We start from the raw sequence: 25,736 nt of genomic DNA on the forward strand, positions 1-25,736 counted from the left end.
GCAGTTTATTCTCCTATGATGTACCAATGTGGTAAAATGAGCAAATATGTCTCCTAATATTGAACCATCCTGTCATTACTGAAGTGCTGGCTTGGTAAAGGGCACAGGCTAATTAACCTCTATGTGTCTATATTTTGCTTTCTGATTGTAACACATAGCTTATCGAGGACAGGGACAGTACCCGGGCAGGTACTCTTTTAGGCATAGTGCAATATTCTCAGCCTTTTGGTGAGCATTTAATGCATCATTAATAAGGGCTGCCTTTTGTGCCAAGTGCAATGCTAGGTTCTGGGGACATCAGGACAAATAAGGAAAATCTATGCCGTGACCTCATAGAGCTTTTATTTCATCCCATGAATGATTAAATGAACGAGTAAAAGGAAGGCACTGCCCAAGCTTGGGTCCTGCAAAATATTACACTGTGATTTAGGGTTCCTAAAAAACACAAAAACAACTCCCTCCTCCACCACACAAACTCTTAGACAAAGTTATATAAAGACCAAAAAAGGTAACACCCTTTGGGCTTCTAATCTGATGTGTGATCAGAACCAAACAGCCAAGGAATGCCACTAGCCAGCTGCAGATCAGAGCTGGCCTTTGGCCTCAGAAGCGAAGTCTGGAGAAGTCACCAAAGCCGGAGTCAAGTATATATATACAATTTTTATTTTATGTAAAGTGTTATGCCTGCATGTATGTGTGTACACCACGTGCCTGCAGAAGCCAGAAAAGGGTGTCAAATAGCTGCAGTGGAGTTACAGATTGTGGTTAAGCACCATTTAAGTGCTGGAAATTGAACTCAGGTCCTCTATAAGAGCAGCAACTGCTTTTAACCACTGAGTCATCTCTCCATTCCCTATCGCAAGGCATCCTAAAGAGATTTTGAGGATACTACAAAGGGAGAGGAGTCTCCTGGGTTATTGGCTATAACCCCATTGTGTCCAGGAAATGATAGAAAGGGGACAGATAGAAAATTACCTGGCATTGACATGGGGCACACTCCCAGTGGACAATAGAAGACAAGGAAAGGGACAAGAGAAAAGAAACTGTAGCCCAGCTACACTTCACCAGGCTCTCGCAGGCTCTCTGTCTCTCCATCCCCATGGCAGAGTCAGGCTAGGAGAAGCAGTGCTCTGGGGGCTGGCAGCACACACGCATGAGTGACAGCTAGGGTGCAGCTGGGTCACAGGAGGCTTGTGGTCCTCCAGGACAAGGAAGCCAATGGGGCTTCTTGTTCCTCCTGTCCCAGCTTTTCTCACATTCTCCCCTGGGGGGGGGCAGAGGGGCAAGCAGTAGCCCAGAGAGAAGAGTAAGGCTTGATCCCAGAGACTCTCTATGCTCTGGGAGAAATCAAGAAGCTTGTGGTTCTCTCTCTGGAATGGTAGTCACTCCACAGTTTTGCTGGCCACTCTATATACACAAACAAGTACCAGAGGCTAGGAGAAGGGATATTTTGGTCTCACTAACAAAATGGAGAAAACAGTCCTCAACCTCTAACATGCCTCACCTCAGAAAGAAAACAAAAGGCAAAACAAAACAAAAAAAGTTCCATGTGTACAGAGGGAAAGGACTTTTTTTTTTCCCACAGTAAAGAAAAGTCAACCGGATGCTCTCCAAAGCTACAAATATACTTTTTTCAAACAGTAAATATCTCTATTAGCAGCATGATGCCAGTTGGCTAATTCTGTCTCAGTGGAACCTTCCAAAAAAGTTCCTGCTCTTGTGTAACATCTATTTACAAAACGGCTCTTTTGCATTCTCCATTTGTTAGGTTTCTCAATCCTTTGTTTTCTCACCCGCCTCTACTGCAGGGGCAGAGACAACTGGCTGACCCAGATGGTGGTTGGGTGGGGATCCCCTGGGTCACCCCAGCACATCATTCAATTCCTGCCTCCTTGGGAGCATCCCCTGTGCTCATTATATGCAACAGCTGGGAGTTCAAACCTCTGGACACTCTCTTGGCTTCACCTGGCTTTCCAAAATTTGTTTCTAGTAAATGGAAATCTAGGCTGGTGGTGGAGAGGACTTCCAGAATGATTCAGGCTGCCCCATCAAGTACCTTTTGATATGTCCAGCTGGGCAAGAGACACACAGACACACAGAGCTGGGGGCGGGGGAGAGAAGAAAGGAGGGCTGAGCAAGAGTGGGCGGTGGTTGATAGTGGCTGAAACCCTGGCTCCCCAGGGAGTGGTCTGGGCCTGAGTCACTGTCTCAGTGAGAGGAAGGTGGGCGTGAGGCAGCAGCTTCTTCAGGCCCTGGCCCTGCCCCCATCCTTCAGAGACTGTCTCTGGAGTCCTCCCTGCTTTGGTTTGAGACCCACAAGGCTACTGCCACCTTAACAATTAGCAAAGTGGAGGACCAGGGCCTGGGGCAGGGCCAGGCAGAGCTTATCAAGTCACATGGTATCCTTGGGGACAGGTGCTCAATGGATCTATCTTTTCTAGTTGCTATGCCGAAGGCCCAGCCTGAGCAAGGGCAGGACAGACACCCCCAGAAGGGAACAACCTGGGCTAAAATTCTCCTCCTCAGGGCCTATGACCATAGCCTCCTCCCAAACTAGAGAACAGGGAACAGGATCCTGACCTGCTATTCATATGAAGAGGGCATGTGTACAATTACAGAGAAAAACCATGACTCTGTAACTTGGCTGACTTGTATGTGGGACGGGGCAATCCACCAGCTCAGCTGTGATCCCTTTTCCCACTACTCCTCAGGCTGCCCTCTGAAGAGGAGACAGAATGAATCACATGATGTTAGGTCATGTAAACAGGGATGCCAAGTGAGCGTTTATTAAGCATCTATTATAGCCAGATTCTAGGTGCTTCTGATATAGTGACTGGCATGAAGCATTCTACTCCTGTACTTCAAGGAGCAGCATTTTGCTTCAAGGAGGCTGGCATCAGAACGCTGGGGTTCAATCCTGGCTGTGCCCATCAGCTGTGACATTCGCACAAGTTACCTCAACCTCCCCTATTTCCTTACCTACAAAATAGGGCAAGCTTCTACCTATCCTCCAGGGCTGCTGAGGGAGCTGAGGGCTTTCAATGCTTGAAACAGCTCCTGACACGCAGTCAGTGGTGTGAAGAGATTTGCTGTGAGGTAGTGGTACCGTGATGAATGGCCAACTGAGGCCTAGAGGGAGGGCAGCACAGAGTGACAGACATAAAAACACCGGAGGAGGGGTCAGAAAACTTAAAAATTGTGTGTTGTTCTTGAGGCAAGCAGCTATCCTGTAGCAGACTGTACCCAAACCAGGGCCAAGTTATCCCTCAGCTTACAACCCCTTGGTGGGGGGACTTCTCCCTAAACCATGAGAGGGTTTGTGCTAGCCGTCTGGAGGCACTTAGAGGCCAGGAAAAGAGAAGACAGAAGAGTCAAGGTATTTGGTGATGACTGTCTAAGAAACTTCTCGTGTTTGACAGATAGGGCATCATCTCTTGTCATTCTTTGGCAAGGAACAAGGGTAGGAAAGGGCGGGTGCCCAACTATACAGGCACCGCTGGAGCTGCCAAGGCCAACCCCCCCCCCACCTCACCGCTGTCCTTTTTGTTACCCTAGAAGAGTCACCATTCTGAATCCAGGATTCCTTATTTTCTTCCTCACATTTTCACTACATGTGTCCCAAAGCAAAACCTAGTATCTTTTTCTCGGGCTAAACTTTATATAAGCAGCAAATGTCATTGAGGCGTCAGCTTTTACACTCTGCAGCATACTTCTGAGACTCATCCATGTTCATATCCAGACCTATACCTGGCTCTCAATCTGTAGCCCAGGGTGACCTCAAACTCACGACGCTCCTGACGCAGTATTCCAAGTGCTGGGATTGTATGTGTGTGCTACTACACCTGGCTACCTGGCTCATTTAACATGTCACTTCACTATGTACACATATTATAGTGGCTGGTCTACAGTGACAAAGCTGGCTTCTGGCACTTCTCATCTGGGGTTCAGGCTGCTGTGGCTCCTCCAATTGTACCAAGTGCCACAGAATCAATTTACCCCTCCAGGCCTCAACACTCCAGGGGGTTCCCCTATTCTTACCCTGATTGATACCTTTTGCCCCTCTGATGGCTGTGAGATGGCACTGTTGGTCTAACCTGTTGGCAGGAATCTGGCAGGAATCAAAATTTCTATAGGCTCCCATTTCTGGAAATTGACCGTGCTGGGTAGGTCTTTTTTAACAGCTGCCCTGCTGTATTTCTCCTCTCTTCTCCCCCTCCCCCCCTTCTGCTCTGTTTTGGTATTGGAGACTGAACCTAGAGCCTTTGGCTAGTGCTCTACCACTGAATCACCTCCCCACCCCATCCCCCCCCTTTAAAAATTTTATTTTTAGTTAAGGTCTCATAACCAAGCAAAACCAGCCAAATAAACACCTATATTTAGGTTGCTGAAGTCACAAGTGCTAGTTTGTAGTCTGAATATTTGTGGCCATATTCCTGCAGTCAGTCTTCAAACTGGAATCCATGTAAAATACCTATCAATTTTCTTTTTTGGGTGTTGTGTTTTTAATCCAGGGCACATAGGTCAATTTAAATTGTGACACATTGTTTTATACACACACACACACACACACACACACACACACACACACACACACGAGAGCCACAAGAATCAGTGGCGATACCTCATTCTTTAACACATAAAAGAGAAGGTTGAGTGCTAGTAGCACAAATCTTTAATCCCAAGGCAGAGGCAGGTGGTTCACTGTGAGTTTGAGGCCAGCCTGGTCTACAGTGTGAGTTCCAGGACAGGCTCCAAAGATACACAGTGAAACTCTGTTTTGAAAAATCAAGAAAGAGCCAGGCATTGGTGGTGCACGCCTTTAATCCCAGCACTTGGGAGGCAGAGGCAGGGGGATTTCTCTGAGTTCAAGGCTAGCCTGATCTACAGCGCCAGTTCCAGGACAGTCTCCAAAGCAATACAGAGAAACCCTGTGTGGAAAAACAAAGCAAGACAAAACAAAACAAAAACAAACAAACAAAAAACCAAAACCACAAAAAAGGAAACAAAACAAAAATATGAAAGAGAAAATAACAGAAGATGTTGGAATGTGTGTGTGTGTGTATAGAGAGTGCACGTATACTGTATAAAATTTGTATTGCTAATGAATGTGTATGTATGTGTTCACATGCATGTGTGTGTGCATGTGCACCTGCAAGTATATGAGGGAAAAGAAGAAAGGGAGGGAGAGAGAAGGAGAGAGAGAGAGGTCAAACATATTTCTAGGGTGCAGGAGATGGTTCAGTTGGCTAAGTGCTTGCTTTACAAACATGAGAACCTGAGCTTAAATCCTAGCACACATGTAAAGTGGCCGGTAAGGTGGCCAGTGTTTGGAATCCAGTGCAATGCAGACAGGTGGAGGTAGAGCCCCGAGGCTTTCTGGTCAGTCAGGCAGCCTAGCCTTATCAGTGACTGCCAGGCCAGTGAGATTTTGTCTCAAAAAACAAGGTGGGGAGAGCACCTGAGGAACAACATACAAGAGAGACCTCTGGCCAACACTCATACTCCCTCTCTCTCCCTCTCTCTCACTCTCTCACACACACACAGAGGTGTGTATTTCTAACTCTAAATTGTGATTAAAAACTGTTGGGAAGATATCATACAAGAAGGCTTTCATGGCTTCATTCTTTCTCCTCTGAGCTACCCTGCAGGCCACAGCCACAATAATTTAAATCATTGCTTTTGCTATACTACCTCCCTGCTTAAAAGCCTTCAATTTTCCAAAGGCCAGGCTCAATTTCAATTCCTCAGCAGGGCATTGACAGGAGTACAAAATGTGACTCCAAAACTGAGTGCCAATTCCCACCAGAGAAGCCTCTGCCCAACCATTATTTACTGCATTGGCCTCCCTACTGACTGTCCCTACCAAATACTCCCCATGTACCCGGGCCAACCACCTTCCCCACACCCTTCACCTGGATCTCGTTCTCAGGTCCCCATGGAAACAGCAGGCACTCATAGGCCAAAGTTCAATTAAGAGCAGCTTGGAATCGTTCCTGACATCATCCTGACATATACTCTCTAGGATTTTTCAGGCACTTAGTAAAGTGCTGACTATTATAGCTTTCCAAATGTCCCTCAACATTTAGCACCTTTGTGCACTGTCAGTGTTTACCAGCATTTAATCAACACATATTGGTTGAGTACCATCTGTGTGTATCACGCTATACAGCTCCATAAACCCTCCAGAACTGAAAAAGGTCTTAGAGGAAAAGGCATTTCCTGACACCTAACCTCCCAGACCCTCTACTCTGCTGTGCAGCATTAGCTGCTCACCTTCCAGACACACTGCAGACTGAGTTTGAGGAATAGCAATCTCTAAAAGGAAGGTGAACTAGCAGAAGGAGCCTAACTGTTGTACCTGCACACTGTCTTCACGTTACCAGCAGACTCCTGCAGCACAGCATCTTCTGGGATTATCTATACCATGTTACAGAGGGACCGGGAAAGACCCTGGGAGCAATGAAACCTGGACTTGAACACAGCACTCAACTTTCTGGTCCACCTCACCTCATTCTTTTAATTTCCTTCCTTCTTGAATGACTAGACAGCTTCAGCATCCCTCCCCCCTCATCATCTAAACCTCGGTCTATCCTGGTATGTGGATCCAGGGAAAGCTACAACTCCTGGACACAGCTTGATTACAGCCACTATTTTTTGTTTGGGATACAGGGTCTCACTGTGTATCCCTGGTTGGCCTAGAACTTACAATGTAGACCAGGCTGGCCTCAAACTCACAAAGATCCACTTGCCTCTGCTTCCCTAGTCCTTGCATTAAAGGCATGTGCCACCATGCCTGGTAACTACTCTTAATTGTACTTAATTTTCTCTGCATATCATACAGAACACACTTACGCAGAAACTGGTGGAGCAGGGGTGGGGAAGAAGTGGGGAGGGGCATTTGATTTGGGGCCAAGAAGTGAATTAGTGCTCTGAGAGGCAAATATCCAATGCTTTCTTCTTACTATGACAGATCACCGGTCATAAGCCTTGCTGGGAGGCTAATGGGTCGGTGGGTGGGTGGTAGTGTAGGTACTCACTAAATAAACAGGGGGTAGGCAGGCTGCCTGCCTGCAGGAAGCAGAAAACAAAGGTCTCTTACTCTTCACGCAAAGTCCACAGTGTGCAAAGGGCATCAATATTAGACATTTCTCACTGTGACATTTTGAAAGTACAGCCTAGCTCAGAACAATGGATAACCTTTAGGCACCATGGGCATCGTAGCCTTAGGCCTTATTTAACGATGCTTGGCATAGTCCATGTACTTGGTGAACTTGACCTTGGGCATCAGCCTCCCATGATGGCTCTACGTCACTCTGGTCTCTTCCCCTAGTGAAAATTCCAATCTCAGATGAATGGATGGATTCATTCTGAGAGCAGGAAAACCACGTTAGGAGTGAATCAGAAGGACCCAACCCTCGTTCCTTTGCCAGCCATTGAGCTAGGAACTGAGTGCAATTGTGTGCCCAGGCACTGGTGTTGGTCCCCTCTCTGGGAGACAGGGTCAGGGTCCACGCAAAAGATGACGTAGAAGCCCTCTAAACAGGAAGAGAAAAGAATCTCAGCTCCCAGGGACAAAGCCACCCTTTTGGTGGTGACCCTCAATCGGAGGAGGTACTAAGATGCGCCTGTACTGGTAAATTAGTTCATGAAAACCTCAGCTCCTGCTAGTCTCTGCCAGTTTCAATTCTCAGGAAATGGAATGCTGTTTGTTTTTTTTTTTTCCCCAGAAAAATAAACATTCTGAAAGACAGGTGAAAACAACTCGCGTCAGTTCATCCAGAGAATGTACACCCCTAGCGGTCTCTGCTCTATTATTCTCTTCTCAATTAGTGAAGAGAAAAAAATTCATTCCCCCCCAAAAAATATGTGTGTGTGTGTGTGTGTGTGTGTGTGTGTGTGTGTGTGTGTGTGTGTATGCCAGGCTAAACAACAACAAAAAAGCACATGTACTTTCTGCTTTCTACTTCAGACAAGAAATTAAGCAAGAGAGATTCAAAGATTCAAGGTGCACAAAACAAGATGGCTGGGGGGTCCAGGCTGAGGCCTCGGAGAAATAATTCCTTTAGGAAAGGGGATTGCAGAAGTGCCACCTGACCTGTCAGTAGGCAAGCTATAACAAGATGGGGAAGCTAGGTTTTGGGGGTTCCAGCCCTCTGTTGGCTTCTTGGAATTAGAGGTTGAGGGGAAACCGGCAGCTCCTGCTGGGGCTTATTGGAGCATTGCAGGGGGCATCCCTTCATGGCTCCTCCAGCTGCCTGACATTTGTCCACTAATTAATGGCAGTCTGAGAAGCCGGTGGAGGAAGGGGCAGCAATGGTTTACACTGTACATTACAGAGCTATCCTTGACATTGACTGACATGAGCTGCTTGTGGCCAAAGCTTGGTCTCCACTGGTGGCCAAGTGTGAAAGCATTCCCAGAGGGCGACTAGCTAATTTCATCTATTCACGGCTGATTATCATACACTTATTTTGCATAACAGTCTGGGCTCTGAGTAAGTATGGCCCCTACATTAATGGCCCTTGGGCTCTAAAGAGGGCTGATTCATCTTGTATTTCTCTTCGAGCCAATTTATTCATACAAATGCACACAGGCTCTTGGGCCTAATGGACATGGACAGCCTTCAAAGAATCCCTACGAGACAGAAAATCCATAGCTTTTTTCCAGTGAACATTAAAAAACACAACACAACACAACAAACCCCACAAACCCAGAGCAACAAATAAATAAGGCTTTTGGAAAAGAGAACCTTCAACAACAAGCTAACCACAAACGTTAGGAAGTAGCCACGGAGAGATCCTCGCCACTTGCAGCTGTGACACTCTAGCTCTATGCTCCTTGGTTTGATGATCCCCATAAAGTTTAAGCCAACTATGTCTGTTTTAGAGAACAAGTGCTTTATAACCCTGGAAAGATTCAAACAGCCCAATACACGTTAAAGGGACGTGCGTGGTGTGATTCTGGCTCCTTCCAGGTGAGACTTAACTTTTAAATTCTTACAAAGAATTTTGTCTTTTGAGGACCGTTAGGGTGGCACTACTTCAGTTAGTTGTCTGAAAGCAAATGATTTCTTGATCAGAGAACTGTGCCTAGACTGCCTCAGTGAGGGACATAGCTCCGGAGCGGACAGGCGCGGTGGAGAAATGCTCATGGGAGCGAAGGAAGACACTTGAGAGAAGAGGGAAAAGAGACTGCTCACACCAAGGAGCTGGAAGGAGACGAGTTGGGAGAGAGAGCAGGCAACAGGACCAGACGCGAGGGTCCCAGGCTAGGGGATCCTCCAGCCCGCCTTCCCGGGACGTTCCCGGAACCTCTGCGGAGCGGGTCTGTCGGGCCGCCCCTGGCTCCAGCCGATGCCGCTCGGTCTCACTCACCAGCTCATGGTCCCAAACCCACGCCTGCGGTCGGGGTCCTCTGCAGAAAGTCGGTTCTCGAGGATCACTTCCGGATTCGGGCAGTCTCCAGGAAGTGATGTAGGTCCCGCCCTCTCTGCCCGGAAGAGGCGGGAAGGAGGCGGGACTACACGTTAGCATTTAGTTTACTGTTTGAGGCGGAGTTTCCTTTGCAGGAGACTGTTGTGGTGTGGTCCTGCTGTGAGCCCTTTTTGGGATAGTCATCGCACGCAGTTTCTCTGTTTGATATGGGGTTTCTAACAAGCAGAAACTGTCGTGGGGGAGGAGCTTGAGGAGGCACAGTGGAAGAGAAGCTTGCTTGCGTTTGCTCTATACTCTTTCGTATCTATAAAATAAATATTGCATCTCTCACATGCATCACCTGTAACAAGAGGGTCCTCCAATGCCCTCCCCACCCAAGGTGGTTCGGGGCTCAAATAAGAGTAGGTAATTTTGAGGGTGGACTATTCTTCGAAGCTATTCAATGAGGGAAGATGCAGAGAGCACTGATGTGATGGCGTGTACATTCATAACACTCAGGAGGTTGAGGCAGAGAGGGGTCATAAGTTCGAGGCTAGTCTAGGCTATGTACGTAGCAAATGCAAGGCCCATCTGGACTTCATAATCAGTCCTTGTCTCAAGACAAAACAATACACCCACACCCACCACACAAAACAAAAGAGGAGGGGGTATAGAGAAAACTGCAACAATGTTAGGAAAGATCCTAAGTTCTATTCCCTCGTTTAGCAGAAATGTGCCAGAATCAGCCTTGCAAAGGGAATATTGATCTTGTCCCCACGCCCTTTTGGAGCTACTGTCTTTCAGACAGAGGAAAAACAACAGCAACAACAACGATACAATATAGAGCTAGAACAAGGTGCTGGGAGCCCTGGAACTGTACATGGGGCTGTAGAAGAGTGAGAGCTAGGAAAGCAGCTGATTTGTCTTTGGCCTCAGAATTCAGAACCTCAGAGTAACACAAACCACCTAGAGCTCTGTACTGAACTGTGTTTCTCTGCTCAAGTTCCTCTTTTAGAAGAGAAAAAAAGCAAGCAGTGGGAGAGAGCCATGCATAATCCTACCCCCTGACCTTCTCTCTAGGAATTCTTTTTCTTCAAATGGACCTTAATGGTTGCTGGTGCAGCCTGGGGAGCAGCTAAGCCCCTCTGACTTAAAAGGATATACAATATGTCCCAAATTCCTAGGGCACAGAACCTCAGGGTAGGAGGAACAAGGATGGTTCATAGTTTAGTTTAAAAAGGCTTTCCCGTGGGAGGTGGGTCCCCAAAGGCATCACACAGATCAGCTCCATCGCTATGCCATTTTCAGGAAATGAGCAAGCATGAGTGCGGGAGCAATCTTGAAGAGAAGACCCAGAATCCTTAAAGAGTATCTCAGGCAGAGAGCTTGGGTGGGCAGAGTCTTGGTTCTTACTCCTTTTTGTACAGGGGGAGATGAATGGAAGGGTGTAGTATGTATTTATGAGTGTCTTGATGTTCCAGCACCCATGGATGGTTTAGCCGCATTTCCCCCTTCCACATACTCAGCCTCCCTCAGACATTGCCCATAGTGGTAAGTATTTTTAAAAGTTTTAGCCTAGGTCACTGCTCTACACCAAGGAAACTCTGAGGACTGTGGGTTGGAGTAGCAGACACATTTTGCAGGATAAGAACGGATGAGATCTGGACTATCTATTTCCCTCTTTGCTATCATGACCAATTTCACAAAAGTCATATAGACTCCCTGGTCGTTAGTTCCTCATCTGCAGGAGGGGTAGATGGAGAAGGCCGCTGAAGTCTCCCTCAATCAGTTTCCAAGTTCACGTTACATTGATTCTAGAGCAGTGGTTCTCAACCTCCCTAATGCTGTGACCCCTCATGTGGTGGTGGCCCCCAACCACCAAGTTAGTTTAGTTGCTGCTTCATAACTATAATTTTGCTGTTATGAATCATAACATAAATATTTGATATGCAGGGTATATGACCTCTATGAAGGGCTTGTTCGACCCCTCCATCCCCCAGAAGGGGTTGTGACCCACAGGTTGAGAACCACTGGTCCAAAAGCTCTTGGTAAATAAAACAGAGGAGATGGGCCTCAAACAGAGAGGCAAGCCCAAAGAAATGAGTAGGTCTGTGCAGTCATTGACGTCTGAGAATAAAACTAAATATGAATCTCCTGGGAGCAAAGGATTCAGGCTGTGGCCTAACTGGGGCTGTGGGTTCACCACCCACCTCAGAGTTTTAGCATAATCAGCAAGGCCTTCTAGGTTATTGGGGATAATGCTGCTATCCCAGGGTCTGTTTAGAAATTGTCTGGAAGTCTCTGAGCTTAACATGGCTTTCTTTCTTCTCAGCAAGCAGGGCTGAGGATTGACAGTCAGACCTCTTCCTGTCTGTACCTCTTGAAGCTCCTATCCGTGGACTTGCCTGTGAATGGCATTCATCCCCAGGTGGCTGCACACAGGAACACGTGATACACAATGGAGGAAAGTTTGGCCTGCAGGCTTCGAACCTGTCTCACCTTTCTATAAACAAAGGACAGGACAGGGTTGACCCTGCCTCTTCAGAGGAGCGGGTAAAAGGAGGAGAGTGGGCTTATGAGTAGAGGCACTTCAGACAGAGGCGATGTCCCTGGTTGCAAGCCTTGGGATTACTTCTTCCCGAGATATCGGGTGGCACGGGTCTGTTTCATGAACAAAGCTATAGAAAAACCGATTCATATTGCCCTGGAGTCATTAGCTCAGAATACAAATGCTCGCTATGGGGCCTTGTCTCAGGACATGTTACATCCTGCTTTGTCCCAGCCTTTCCCATATGAAGCTTATGGCTGCCCCAACTCTTTTACTATACCAGCCTCAAAGAGGTCCCAGGAGCAGACCAAGACCCAGGCCTGCAGTGCTCTCCCAGCTTTGCACCTGCCTGGGGGGGGGGTACCACCAAATCAGAGTTCCGGAAGCCAAGAGCCAATGGCATGGGATGCCAAGTCAGAGTGGCAGAAGATGAGAATGTCAAAGTAAGAGTTTGTGGAGGATGGGAAGCACACATGGTCTATTAGAAGTGAGCGTGAAATATCATATCTGAAGCTAGGCTAGCAAGCAGCAATCAGGGCTAGGAACACCTGCTGGGCCTTGGCTCTGCCTCCGAGTGGGTTGAGAATTATTTGTTTCTTCCTACGAACTTCATTTCCTAGACAATGATTTACTGTCCATTTGTAGAGAGAACCCTATTATCTTGGCAACAGCCAAGGGTGTTGGGTCCAATGTGAAGCATCCAGAGTAAATCAAGGATGTCAATTTAGACTGCCTGTTAGCTATCTAGAGTACTATACTGAGGAATCTGGGGACTCACTCTTCCACTTGTGAAGGCATTCTGTGATTGATTAGTAATGCCTGCCATGAATGAGCAGAGGGGATATGGTGGTATGTGCGCCATCTTATTTTGTTATTTTGACAAATAGCTAATAGTCAGCTGTGCGTGCCATGCCATGTACTATTCTAGGCAGTTGACATTTAATCCTTACAACTACCCTATAAAGTAGGTGGCAACAACAACCCTATAAGGTAGGTGGCACTGTCACTGCTTTCATTTTCTATATGTCATTCTTATAGGTATGAAACAGCCATGGAGTGATGAAGGAGAGATCCCAACCTGGGCAACCTAGCTCTGATTCTTCACTCGAGTATATCACTTCTCCTCAATGACCGCCCAAGCTCCTGCCACCTCTGTCTTTAGTTCAGTCAAGGTGTAGTAGGGTCTCAAGCCAGCATATGGGCCAGAAGGAGTACCAGTTCAGAAGGGACAGCACGTGACCAGGCCCTGACCAGGCACTCTTTAACATGTATGTTTCCTGTCCTCTGGAAAGCTGGCACCAGCAGATGGCAGCACCTGGCAAGGTGAGAGCAAAGGGCACCTCCTGACTCAGCCTGGAGGACCTGCAGGGGGCCTATAACCCAGATGTCAAGGGAAGTCAGGGCAAGCAAGGGTGTGAAGGAAGCCTAGCCTATGGAAGCTTAGCCTATGGCCCCAAGGAGGAGGGCCTGAGACCTTAGATCTGCAGGGAGCACATGGCTTTGGTTCCATCCAACAGCAGGATCCTCTCAGTTTGCATTTCAGGGCTCTTGCTGTGTGTCCCCCCCCTTTCCTCCACTCTGGAAGAATGACTAACTTTAAGGACTAAAAAAAAAATGTTTTGATTACACTGCCTTTTCACCAACTGGGAGCATTAGTCACCCAGGATTGCTGCAGATAACGGGGAAGGCAAGCAGCGTCCCCCTCCTCCCCCTCCTTCTCTCCAATTAGCTCACAGGCCCGTGGAAGAGATGAGTGAGTGTGTGTGTGTGAGAGAGAGTATATCAGGATGCAAAACAATCCTCTCTGGACAATGCACTGCCCGGGTGCCGGGGTGTGAGATGCTGGAGGAGGGCTGGGAAGACCCCCAAGGTCGATCCCACCCCAGGTTAGCAGGTGCTCACTGGAGACAACCATCAGAGGGTATTAAGCCAAGGCCAGCTGGCCCTGTTGGGGGGGCATTTCCCTAGGTAGGTCCTGAGTACCCTGGGAAGGGGAAATGGAGGTAAGCCACTAAAGACATGGCTCCTCAGGTGGGGACCTTGTGGGAACGCTGTTAAGGCCATGCATAAGAGACTAACAACTGTCCCTGGATGGGGGCCCTGAAGAGTTTGGAATTCGGGTGTGCCAGCACCCACGTCCTATTCTCTGTGCCAGCACTCCCCCTTCTCTGTCCCCAAGGAGTGGGCTGTCTTGGGATGGTCTTACCTGAATCTGTTTATGCCCCTACTTTGGTGCTATGAAGCTGGAGGACTAGCACATTCTCCTGCTCTGGCCTGTTGGCCCAGGGGAGCATCTTGGGGCTTTTTGTCAGGGATGGGCTGACTCTGGGGATCCTGGCCTCTTGGCATAGATTTGTAGCCCATTCCTCCCATTCTGAGGAGAAACTGTTCTGAGTGGCCTTTCACACAGTAGGGCTGTGGATACCTGCATGAAGAATTTCAAGTCCCTGGACAGACACAGTTGTAAATGCTAAACATACTGAAAAGGGCACAAACAAGACCTTAGTTCATTTCCTCCCAGGAGCGGGGTTTCAGCTACACCTCATTGCTAGTACAGATTGGTTTTTTTGCACATTTTCACATCCACAACTGTTAGGTGCTCACTTTTTGGAGTGAATAGGGTTGAGGGAGGTAGAAGCAGGTTCTCCTAGACCAGTGGCTCTCAACTTTCCTAATGCTGCCACCCTTTAATACAGTCCCTTGTGTTGTGGTGACCCCAACCACAAAATTATTTCATTGCTACTTTATAACTGTAATTTCGCTGCTGTTATGAGTTGTAATGTGTTCTGCTTTGCAGGACATCTGACATTCAACTCCCGTGAAAGGCTTGTTTGACCTGCAAAGGGGGTCCTGACCCACAGGTTGAGGTCTGCTGTCCTGGAGGGAAAAGGCCTGTAACTGTCACTCTTCTCCTGGGCCACAGCTGCCAGGCAGTGTCTAGGAGTCTCTCCTGGTTTTGCTTTTCTGACTTTTCTGAGTATCTTTCGACTGGTTTAAGAGGCTTCCCACTGCTGTTGCGCTCTCTGCAGTTCCCAATAACCATAAATTCCAGTGGGGTGTCTTGGTAGCACCAGGTAAACAATGTGTTCTGCATGTGTTAGATAATGTACTCTACATAGCAGTTGGGCAAGGAAGTTCTCTATGTTCTTTTATATAGATGGAGAAACTGAAGTTGATGTTACCTCAAGGTTATAGACTTGACCATGAGAAGGGCATGCATTTAAACCTAGGCTGTCTAAATCACCTTTCGATTGCAATAAATAAATAAATAAATAAATAAATAAATAAAAATAGCAAGCAACATTTATGGAAGATTCACTTGCAAACACCATCTCACTAAACCTTGCTGGCATTCTGAAGAAAGTAAGCTGAGAGTCAGGGTAGAGTTCTTCTTGCTTGGTGACTGTACCCCTCATTGGTCATACTGTATGAGGTCCTCCCCAGCCATCAGAAGACAGCCCATGGTTTGGGCTGATAGTGGTAGAATGAATTAATTCTGAGACTTTTGTTCCTGCCAGGGGCACCATTCCCCCTTAAATGAAGCCACTGGATATCGTAGGTGAGCACAGCTCCCAGAGGCATGTGGGGTTCCTGGGGAATCCTTGCCGGTCTCCTGAGTGGCAAGCTGACCAGGATGTGGGCAGGACTGCCCTAACCTGACCTTGCTCCAGGCCTGGCTGCTCCATGTCTGCCTGCTGTTGCTGTGGACGAGACAGCCCCCAGACACTGGCAGGGCAGGTGGCAATTATCCCTGGGCACTGATTACACCACAGGGCCAGCAGTGCCTCAAATAGCCCAGCCACCTAGCCTGGTGCTGGGAGTGGGGGAGGAGAAGGGTCCTACAGGAAAGGAAGGGGCAGGACTATAGGTCATGGGGTGTAGATGTGTCAGGAAGGGCTGTGGAGGTTTGGGGCAGTATTTAATCTCCAGGCCTCTGTCATTTTGGGTGGTCTAGAACTATCAGAGAAAGGGATGAGCTGTCAATGAGACAAACTTGTCCTAGGCAACCAGACAAAGCCAGTCAGTGTGCTCAAGGTGGAAAAGTGGTGCCTTGATTGAAGGACAGTTGGAAAAGGTCTCGCTCCCATACATCGGTATCCAGTCATATCCCTGAGTCAGGCCAGCTGTTACCTGTCTTGCTTGCCCACTGCACTGATCAGGAAGGGGTCCCCATGGGGGATGTGTAGCATGGAGGAAGAAAGGCAAAGCTAGGGTGAGGAAGATGCTGAGGACTCCCAATTCCCTACCTTGGCCGGGCCAAGGCAAGACACTCCAGTCCCCAGTAAGTCCTCTTTTGGCCTCAGCTCTTCTTGATCTTGTGTGGGACTGCAGCTGCCCAGTTCCAGGACACCTTTTTCCCAATGTTCCTTTCGGTCAGGGGCAAAGCCACAAAGCTACAGGCATGCAGGGCTTTGGGAGATGGGGTTGTGGCTGGATGGAGCATCTTGTAAGGCTGCGCTTTGCTCAGGGGGGTCTGGCATGTCAGCCCTCTGTTTTTATTTGTTCTGCCTTCTACAAAATATGCTTGCTCCTTGTCCTTATACCTTAGTTTCTCTAAGATGTCGGAGAGGCCTGGGATTCTGCCATGTTGGCACCTCCACATCGAGAGGTGGTGGGAGAGCCCTGTGAGGGTCAGCAGAATAGCCCTGAGGGCCATCAGATGAGCTAGAGACGTTCCTTTGGGGACCTGTCCTGAAGCTGACTTCTTGTCAGATCTGCTTCTTGGTGAGCAGCATGGATAACTAGAATGGCAGTGGAGAGGGGCCACTGGGAGGGACAAAAGTGAAGAAGAGAAGCCCCCTCACAATATGCCCCCCATTTCTCCCTGTGTAAGCAAGAGTCCCATGCATTAACCCTTCCTATTTGAAGTCTGCACCCAAGGTGACTTCCCTGCCTGTAATCTAAGGGAGGGCCTCAACTCTTGGACCCTATGACCTTAAACTAGCCGCAGGCAAGCAGGGCAGAGGCTGTCCCTATACTTCACAAGTTGGAAACCAGGTAGGACGGACTCTGGTTCCCCAAGCATCACCGAGAGGGTAGCAGAGACCCACGGTGATTGGCACCTATACTCTATCTCTTCTACTCCAGGGACTCTGCCCAACAGGTATACCTCCCCAAGTGCCACCGAAAATTCTAGAGACCAAGGCCGAAGCAGGAGGCTGTCAGTGACTCCCAACCACCTCTCCTAGCAGCCCTGCTAATCCAAATAAGATAGGGAAAAAGGCAGTGGGAGGAAATGATAGTTTCATGGTTATTTTCAGAAAGGAAAGAAAAAAATGCAAACAGGAGCACACCCTGCATTTTGGTACAAAATCTAGGAGTCGCATGGAAAAGAACCCACAGTTCTTCCTTCTTCTTGTCCCTCTCACCAGATGCTGGGGAGAGGTGGCTGGGTTGTGGGGGTTTTAGGCTGCTCCCCTCCCCCCATTCAAGGAAAGGGAGGTGGAGGGGGGCTGCGGTAGACAGAAATGGGAAAAGCCAGCAAAGACCCTATCTATAAGGGTGTCAGAGAAAGAGGCGTTTTTGTTTTGAGGGAGTCTAGGAGCCCACCCTTTGGGGGTGGAGGAAGCCAATGCAGGTTCTGGAACCCAGGCCTGTAAGAGCACAGTGGCAGGGGTGGGATTGGTGGGTTGGGAGGGTGTGTCTTCGAGGCACAGTGCAGAGAGAGGAGAGAGGGGGAGGAAGAGCAGGAGCTGCTGAGTGCATGTGTGTGCAGGGTGTGAGCAAAGATTGGGGATGAGCTGCACACAGAGCCTGAGATGCACACAGAGGGGATTGCGGAGGCCTCAACATCTCCAGGGTGCTGTGTGAATAGAGGCAAAGCCCAGGTTCTTGTCCCCAGAGGGCACTAGGGCATTTCTTTAGGCTGGTGGGAGTTTTGCTTGAAGGCCTATTTGGTGGGTGTCACACTTGCTGAGGTTCCCACGGGGACCCCGAGAATAGGATGTGACTGGAAAGAGCAGCTTACAGCATGGATAATAAAGATACATCGAAGCTAGGCAGTGAGGGCACACGCTTTGAATCCCAGCACTAGGAAGGCAGAAGCAGGCAGATCTTGGAGTTCAAGGCCAGCCTGCTCTACAGAATGAGTGCCGGGACAGCCAGGGAAACCCTGTCTCAAAAACCAAAACCAAAAAGATGCAATGAATTAGGACCCCTAAATGTTCATGGATAAAGTATTCTAAGAGCAAGGGGGAAGAGTGCACAAACAGATTAGTATCCATATGAGTGGCAATAAGATCCTGGGAACTGAGTTGACCCAGTGTCCTGCCCTGAGGCAGAAGTAAAATTATCCCCATTTTATAGATGTGTCATCCGAGGCTGAGGTTTACAGATAGGTCCAAGTTTCCATGACTTATCAAAGAAAGAGGTGGATGCAGAGATAGTGAACAAATTTAGGTGTGTCTAAATGAATGGTGAATGGTCTGAATGGTGAAAGGGGCTGTTCCAGGGAAAAACCAAAGGAGGCTGACTGTCAGGAAGACTGGTCCTGGGAGGCTCCCAGGCTTGGAAGCTGGAGACATAGAAGGTGGAAGCCTGCTGAACCAGCCCAACCCTAGGACCTGGAAGGGCTGGGAGGAGAAGGAGATAATGACTCAACCTGTCCGACACTGGCTTGACCTAGGGAGGTTGGGTAACCTAGCAGACGCCACAGCAGAGCAAGGATGGAATAAATGGCTGATGCTAGAGATAAGGGCATGAGGGCGTGCCAACAGGGAGGGACCACTGGTTCCTGGCAGCTGCCTTTGGGAGGAGCACACTTGGATTTTGGGGATGAGAAGCATCGAGGTTCCCAGACCTTACTGAGAGGCAGTCTCCGATGGTTGCTTTGGGGGGGGGGATCAACAACTAACTAAATCAGAGCATTCTCAACAGCAGGGGGCAAAGGATGGCCCTGAGACAGAGGTTCTGAGCCTTCCAGAGTCCTGATGCTCCCTAGTCACGGTAGATGTCACCACTAGCGCCCTCTGGTCCAGGGATATGAGTCTGGTCTGAATAAGGCACACTATTGGATATTTCTGGCCTGGGTGTGAAGGGTACCTTAAATCAGAGACTATATTCCATGTCCATTTCTATATATTTTCAAGAAACTATAAGAGAAAAATAGGATTATAAACATATTCCAAGAAGAAAGCACAGTCCAGAACACTGCCTTAGGCCAAAAGGATCTGAAGTCAGGTAGCCAGGCCCTAGGACTCAGAGTCCCAGGAAGTCAGGAGACCCTGAACCACCCACCCTGAGCAGCAGGGAGAGGAATCCTTGAGTTTGGGCCTTGTCTGATATTTCTGAGACTGGGCTTAGTTCTAGATGATAGGAAGGTGGATTTTGTGATGGTGCGATAGTCCTAGAACTTCTGCAGATGGTACTCAATGGGTCAGTTGCTATGGTAGCTTTTCTGATGGTGACTTCAAGACCCAGAGAAGGATGGTGACTCTGTAAATGTCATACATCTTTGTCCCAGTGTCTGAGCCAGGAGGAGAAGCCAGTTTCCCAACTCCTGAGGCAGTGGAGCACAGAGGCACAGACCTGTTACATGAGACATCTTCTCACTGGTTGGAAATTTCAGTGCCCTAAAACCCAGAAGATGCATTTCCACAGAGAAGTAGGGTTGTTTCCGGGTTTGTCACCTCTGAGCCATCTGGAGCCTATGTGGCTTGTTTACCTGACCTGCTTAAAGTTAGACCTGGTTTCTAGAATATTCACTCACAGCAAGAGAAGTGTCCCTGCTTGCCTCTTTCAATGATCTTCAGGCTTCCGAACCAGGATAGTTCTTTCCATAATCTTACATCACAGCAGATCCTCTATCAACAACTAGTGTTATGGATGGGGAACTGGGCTAAGCCATTAAAGAGCATAAGTACCAAAGAGATAGCTTTGTCTTTTGGTTGGGATGCCTGACCTTAACTTCACCAGCAGCAAAGGAAGAGCAAGTGGCTGGCCTGGGCTGGGAAAAGGGAAGGTGGTGATTTGTCCATTCCCTACATGGTGGAAGAGCTCCCCTCTTGAGTCCCACATGGAGGAGGTGTCCACATTCCCCAAGAGATGTTCTGCTCATCGAAAATTTGAAGGTGGTGTCTCCTTCCTTAGCCCCCCCCATCTCCAGAAAAGTCTTCCCTGTAACCAAAAGAAGCAACCAGGATGTATCATGTAGATTTGTCATTTGGGCTGGACAATCTCCTTGAAGCCATCTGTTTACACTCTAGAGATGCCAAGTTGTGTGTAGCCCTGGGGCCTAGAACCACTGGTTTTGCTTCTCTTTGGAAAAAGGAGAAAAAGAGTGAGTAACCTACTGTCCACTGAGGAGGACCCTGGTAGTTCCTTACTCCTTGGAGTGCAGTGGAGGTATTTTAAGTGACATTCTCAGCTCAGTACATGGCATGTAGGAAATGCTCAGTGTGACTTGCTTTTGTACCATGGGAGATCTGGAAGAGGATCCTGAGATCCTCTCGAAACCCCCCTCCCCTTCACAACTTCCTAACTGCTTGCCTTCCTCCCCTCGGACTCTGATTTTTGTGTGTCTCTAGGGAGGACCACCAGTCCCAATGAGTTAAAATTGTGCTTCTCTCCATCTGCCTCTCCTCCATCCCCAGAAGATCCTGGAAGGCCAAGACAATGTCTTGCTAATCTTTGTAGTGTGGGCACCTTCTTCTCCAAGTGCTGTGAACTCTATCTGGCTTAATAAACTTCTATGGATGAATGAAATGTGAAGCAGTTCTGGATGGCACACTACACTGCTGAGGAAAGATGGAGACTTGGGGAGAGATGTGAACTAGAAAACCCCCAAGGATTATAAAAGCTGTAGAAATGAATCCACAAGGCTGAGGTTTGCAAGTATTCAGGAACATGGCAAGGAGTACACATGGTACATCAAATTCTTCTAGGGACATCCCATTTTGAATGTTCAGGTATGACAGGAATATGCCCATCTTGGCAGAGCCTGGCCAAGGGAGCTTTGGGTCAAGGGAGGAAACACGGCTACTCCAGCCATAGACAAAGCAGGGAGATGGCTGTGCAGCAAACCATTTATGACTGAGGAGACCAAAGTACATTTATTTCTTCTCCTAAGCTGGACCATAAGAAGGGTTATCCACCCCATTAGTAACTTGGTACCCTGGTGAATGTCAATAGGAGTTTGGGATGCTCTAGGATTGCGGTTCTCAGGGGAGGCAGTTCCAGTTCTCCTTAGGTAAGCTGGAGTGTAGGAACCACCAGGGACCTCTAACCGTGTCAGCAAATCCAAAGACAGATGAGGTGAGGCAGAGGGATGGGGGGCTCTGCAGGTGGAAAGGGGAGGACATGGGGGAGAATGATAAGGTTACTGCCATTTGGCCTAGCAATCCAGGTGCATATTGGGATTGTGCGGGACTCTTAAGACTTTTTTCCTCCCCCCTTTTCGCTTGCTTGTTTTGGATGTATGGATTTTTTTAAGGAACTGTCATGATTTGGCCCCACCCTGCCACTTTGACTCCACTTCTTATAGCTGGCTAACTTCCTTTCTCTAGCCACCCTGGCTCCCAAAATTCCTGTAAACATTCTAAGACACATTGTCTCCTCAGGACCTTTGCACTTGGGGATCCTGTGGAGTCTGCCTGTTCACTCCATCACTCCTTGGGCCTGTGCTTACAGGCCCCCTCCCTGTGAGGCAGCCCTAGACCACCCATTGAGCAGTAAATCCCTCCCTCCAGCACTCTCCATTCTTTTTATAAGCTCTACTCTGCTCTGTTTTCACTCCATATCTCATATCGCAGCCAGTCGCAACACATATTTGCTTGTTTGTGTTTTACCTGTGTCTGCCTTGGAGAAGAAGAGCTTTGAGAACTCGGGCCCCAATGCCTAGAAGGAAGTGTTGCAGATATTTACTGGACTAGAAAAGCAATGGATAGTTTCCCTGGAACCCTCCACTGACCAGAAGAGGATACTAGATGCACAGGGGGGAAAAAAATCTCAAACCTTTGTGACTTCTGGTCCTTACCTAAAAAAAGAGTGTGTTGGGATAACTACAAATTTAAGGTAGGATGAGAGAAGGGCTTTGGTGTCTGTGGGTTCTCTCAGAGAACGCCATGTGATCAAATTTCAGGAACTTAGTCTACTCCAAAACTGGGACTGGGTGCCAGAAGATCTTCAATTGGAAGCTAAGAGCTGAGTTCAAAGGTGGATGACGAAGAACCATGCTGGTATCAAGGGTGAGGGATGGACAGAATGCAGAACTGGGCCAGCTGCGTTTTATTTAAATCGTTGATAAGAATCAGGAAGCAGGCAACAGCCCAATGACACATTAATTGACTTTGCAGATGATACTGGATCAGGAAGGTATTACATCCACCCATCTTGGTAAGACAGAAAGGACAAAAGAATCAAGGAAAGGGTCAGGAAGTAGGCCAGGAAATGACAACAGTGAACCTCACCTATGGCTCCTTGGATGGATGAAGGGGTTGGCAGGAGTGGAGAGTACCTATGTTGGGAACCCACATCTTCAGTGGATGGTTGGAACTGGTGAGGGCTACACCAGTTCTGGATGTGTTTTAAGTAATGAGACCAGCCTCAGGTTGGATATAGAGCTATTTTGCTCACAGTGTTGTTTAGAAGGTAGGGGCCTGGGACAGGACTAAGAGACAAGACTAACACTGACAGGCCCTTCAATGAGTCAATACTATATACATGACCTTGTATGAATTCTACAACAGCTATGAAAAGACAGGCAGAAACTAAGCTACAATAAGACAAGAAACTGGTCTGGGTACATGGTTCAGTAGTAGGATACTTGTGTAGAATATGAAACCTGGACTTGTTTCCCAGAACTGCAAAGGAAACAATAACAACATCCATTGATAGTCACGCTGCAATGAAGTGGCCAAGTTGAGATTTGACTCTTGGATGGATGTCACAGTTCCAAAGCAGGGTAAGGGTCAGAGGGGAAAGCAGAACAGCATCTAGGGCTGCCAAATGACCTCCTAATTTCTAGAATAGAGAGTGCCCCAGAGGAAACTTTCTTTAGGACCTCGAGATCCCATGGAACAACAGATTCTCTTGTTGGGATGGACTGATTTTCCTAAGCAGTATGGAGAGTAAGCAAGGAGAGATAGAAGACTGTGAGAATCTGTACGGCTTGAGGGAAAATACTAATTATCTAGTGACACAGAGCTCTCTTGGCCTATTATTGAGAGCAAAGGACTTAAAGTCTCAGTTCTCCTCCGGTCACTAGTCTGACACTTTGGTAGGGACAAGGAACTGATAGGTCTGGGCTGATGGGCAGTACCCAGCAGAGTGTGCCACTCAAAGGATACAGGCCCAGGGATAAAAGGCAATGTTCTCTGAGAAAGATGAGCCAACCCCACCCTCAAGGGCAACAGGCCTCTCTTTTACTTTGGGATAGGTGAGAGGTGGGGGCCTTTCTGAGACTACAGTGAAGAACTCAGTAGATGATGCCAATGACAGTCAGTCTCATTTGCAGTCGAGCAGTGTATCTATGCATGGGCCATGATGCCAACAATGAAAAGTTCAAGACATGGATGGCTGCTAGGTCTGGGTGAGCAGGGTGAGGGAAGTCAGCCTGAAGGACTGGTGACCAATACTTTGTGTGCAATTGTCAAGGTCCGAACAGCACTGGATCAGAATTATAGGACACCAGGGGCTCCCGTTCCAGTGTGGAGAAAGACGGCAGGGATAGAAGGGAAGGCTTAAGGCCTGGGGAAAGCAATTTTGAGACCTACAGAAGGGACCCTTTTCATTTCAGGACATTTGGAACCAGACCATGTGTCCTGACCCTGAGACAATGTTCTGGGGGACTCCTGGAAGGGCCAGGAAGCAGATTAAAGCCACTTGGTGTGTCTGATTCCCATGAAGCCTGGCAGCTCTATAGCCATGTTTTGTTTCTATCAGTGCTATACTGAGATTGTTGACAAAACATTTAGTCATCTATGTGTTTGCTGGATGTAAAAAAAACCAGTGTGTCTACCCTAGGGTCAGGGGTTCCAGGGACTGCCTCAGTCAGGTCTAGACTGGAGAAAAGCCCTGGCCATGTCTAGGGTAGTAAGAGTCAGGGACACATTAGAGACCTTATTGCTAATGGGGAGAAGACTTATCACACTGCCTCAATCCTGTCCCACCCCTGTTCTGGCACTGAACTGTAAAGATGAGCAAACTTGAAAAAAAGGTAGGGTGAGAGGAAACCTTTAAACAAAGGAAGGGCACCAAGAAAAGCTACTGGGCCCAGATGTCCTCTGGCCTCTGTGTCTGATGGATGACTAAGGCTGTTTGTCCTTGGGGCTGTTCTAGGGTCTGATCGAGGGTCTCTGAACTTTTCTTTCTGGACTTCTTTCTCCTCTCTCTAAAGATGGAATTTTCTGAGATGACCCTTTTGAGGGCATATCAAGGATGATGTCCTAATTTAAAAACTCTATGTCACCTTTAGAAGGTCACGTTTCCCCAGTAGTCACCGGGGTATGATTTCTAGCCTTTGGGACACACACAGTTTTCTTTCCTTAGACTTTATCAATCAGGAATGCTAGGGAGCTCATCAGGGTCAGCAGAGGCAACTCACCATCCCCTCATCTCTGCAGGCAAATCCCATATTATTAAAAAGGGGACACTAAAATAATAAAAAAAATAAGAAGGGAACCTAAACAACTCCCCAGAAGCTAATGCCCGCATTCACCAAAATTCACCCCATGATTCCTGTTTACATGCTTAAGAATATGAGCACACACACAATGTTCACCACTACCATACAAAGATTCACTTCTCACCTCAAACTCATAAAAAGTATCTCACTTATGCCCAATCCCGGTTCACAGAGTACAGTTGTGCAGCCATGAGTTCCAGTGTGCCACACACATCACGTGTGCGCATTGTGCAATATCCTTTCATTCCCCTCCCGACACTTCAAACATTTGGAACAAGCCACGACACTATTTGTCTACACCTTTATGCCTCATTATGTCCATTCTGTCCTTAAGTTTCAGGCTCCAGTCTCTTCTCTACTTACAAAACCCAGTCAGGTTGGGTAGTAAGTGTGATGATATCTGGGGCAGCCTTATCTAGCTAGCTACAAAGTTTGAATCAGTGATTACACCACACTGGGTTGGTGCCAGTCAGGCAGGCTGCCATATTGCCAAGTAACCCAGTGGTTGAACCAGGTTGGGTTGAGTAACATCCACCAATGGGGAGCTTATTAGTCATGCAGCATGGTTTACTGTCGAGAGCACAACTCTGAAGGTCTGAAGGCCTGGTTTGGTTGGAGAAGGCACAGGTGGGGCAGGATGCTAACTATGAAGACATCCAGTGATAAGATCTTCAACTCTGACAAAACTCACCTGGAAAACCACACAGACATCTGAAAGAAAACATCTAGTTCAGCAAAGAGCTGGGCTATAGGTTCAATCAATGAGACTTTTCAGCCATCTTGGACTCCTTGGGTTGGAAGGAGGATGGCTCTCTGTGGTTGTGAATAATGCTGGAGTTTGGAATTCCTAGTTTCATAAGTGAGAGAAAAAAATTCAAGATGGCAGACAATGAACTAGAATTGTGTGGGTGCAAGAATTTAAGATTACACAGGACATTCTCTTTATTCATCTCTCACTTCAAAAACATTCTTTTCTAGGGCCACAGCCCACCGACCTCCCCACCCAGCTGTAGTCTTAGCTTACTGGTAATGATAGCCAACCTGAAATAACATCTCTATTTTTTTTTTCTTGAGATGGGACTGCTACTATTAAGTATCAGGAGAAGCTTCTGTGACTTTGGGTTGGCTCAGTGTGTGTGTGTGTGTGTGTGTG

The 25,736-nt window shown here is 47.9% G+C and overlaps 2 protein-coding genes across 2 annotated transcripts in view; both read right to left on the reverse strand.

The window, feature by feature from the left end:
* The window catches only part of Bin3 (bridging integrator 3), a 38,731-nt gene extending 29,233 nt beyond the window's left edge, over window positions 1-9,498 (reverse strand). The window contains exon 1 of the mRNA XM_051195445.1: window positions 9,375-9,498. Within this exon, the coding sequence (XP_051051402.1) occupies window positions 9,375-9,382 (8 nt within the window). The 5' untranslated portion in view covers window positions 9,383-9,498. The remainder of the gene's footprint in view (window positions 1-9,374) is intronic.
* Window positions 1-25,736, reverse strand: part of Reep4 (receptor accessory protein 4) — an 816,909-nt gene that overhangs the window by 396,829 nt on the left and 394,344 nt on the right. The gene's annotated exons all lie outside the window — the stretch shown is intronic.

This window comes from Phodopus roborovskii, unplaced genomic scaffold (assembly GCF_943737965.1).
Source record: "Phodopus roborovskii unplaced genomic scaffold, PHOROB, whole genome shotgun sequence".
NCBI lineage: Eukaryota > Metazoa > Chordata > Mammalia > Rodentia > Cricetidae > Phodopus > Phodopus roborovskii.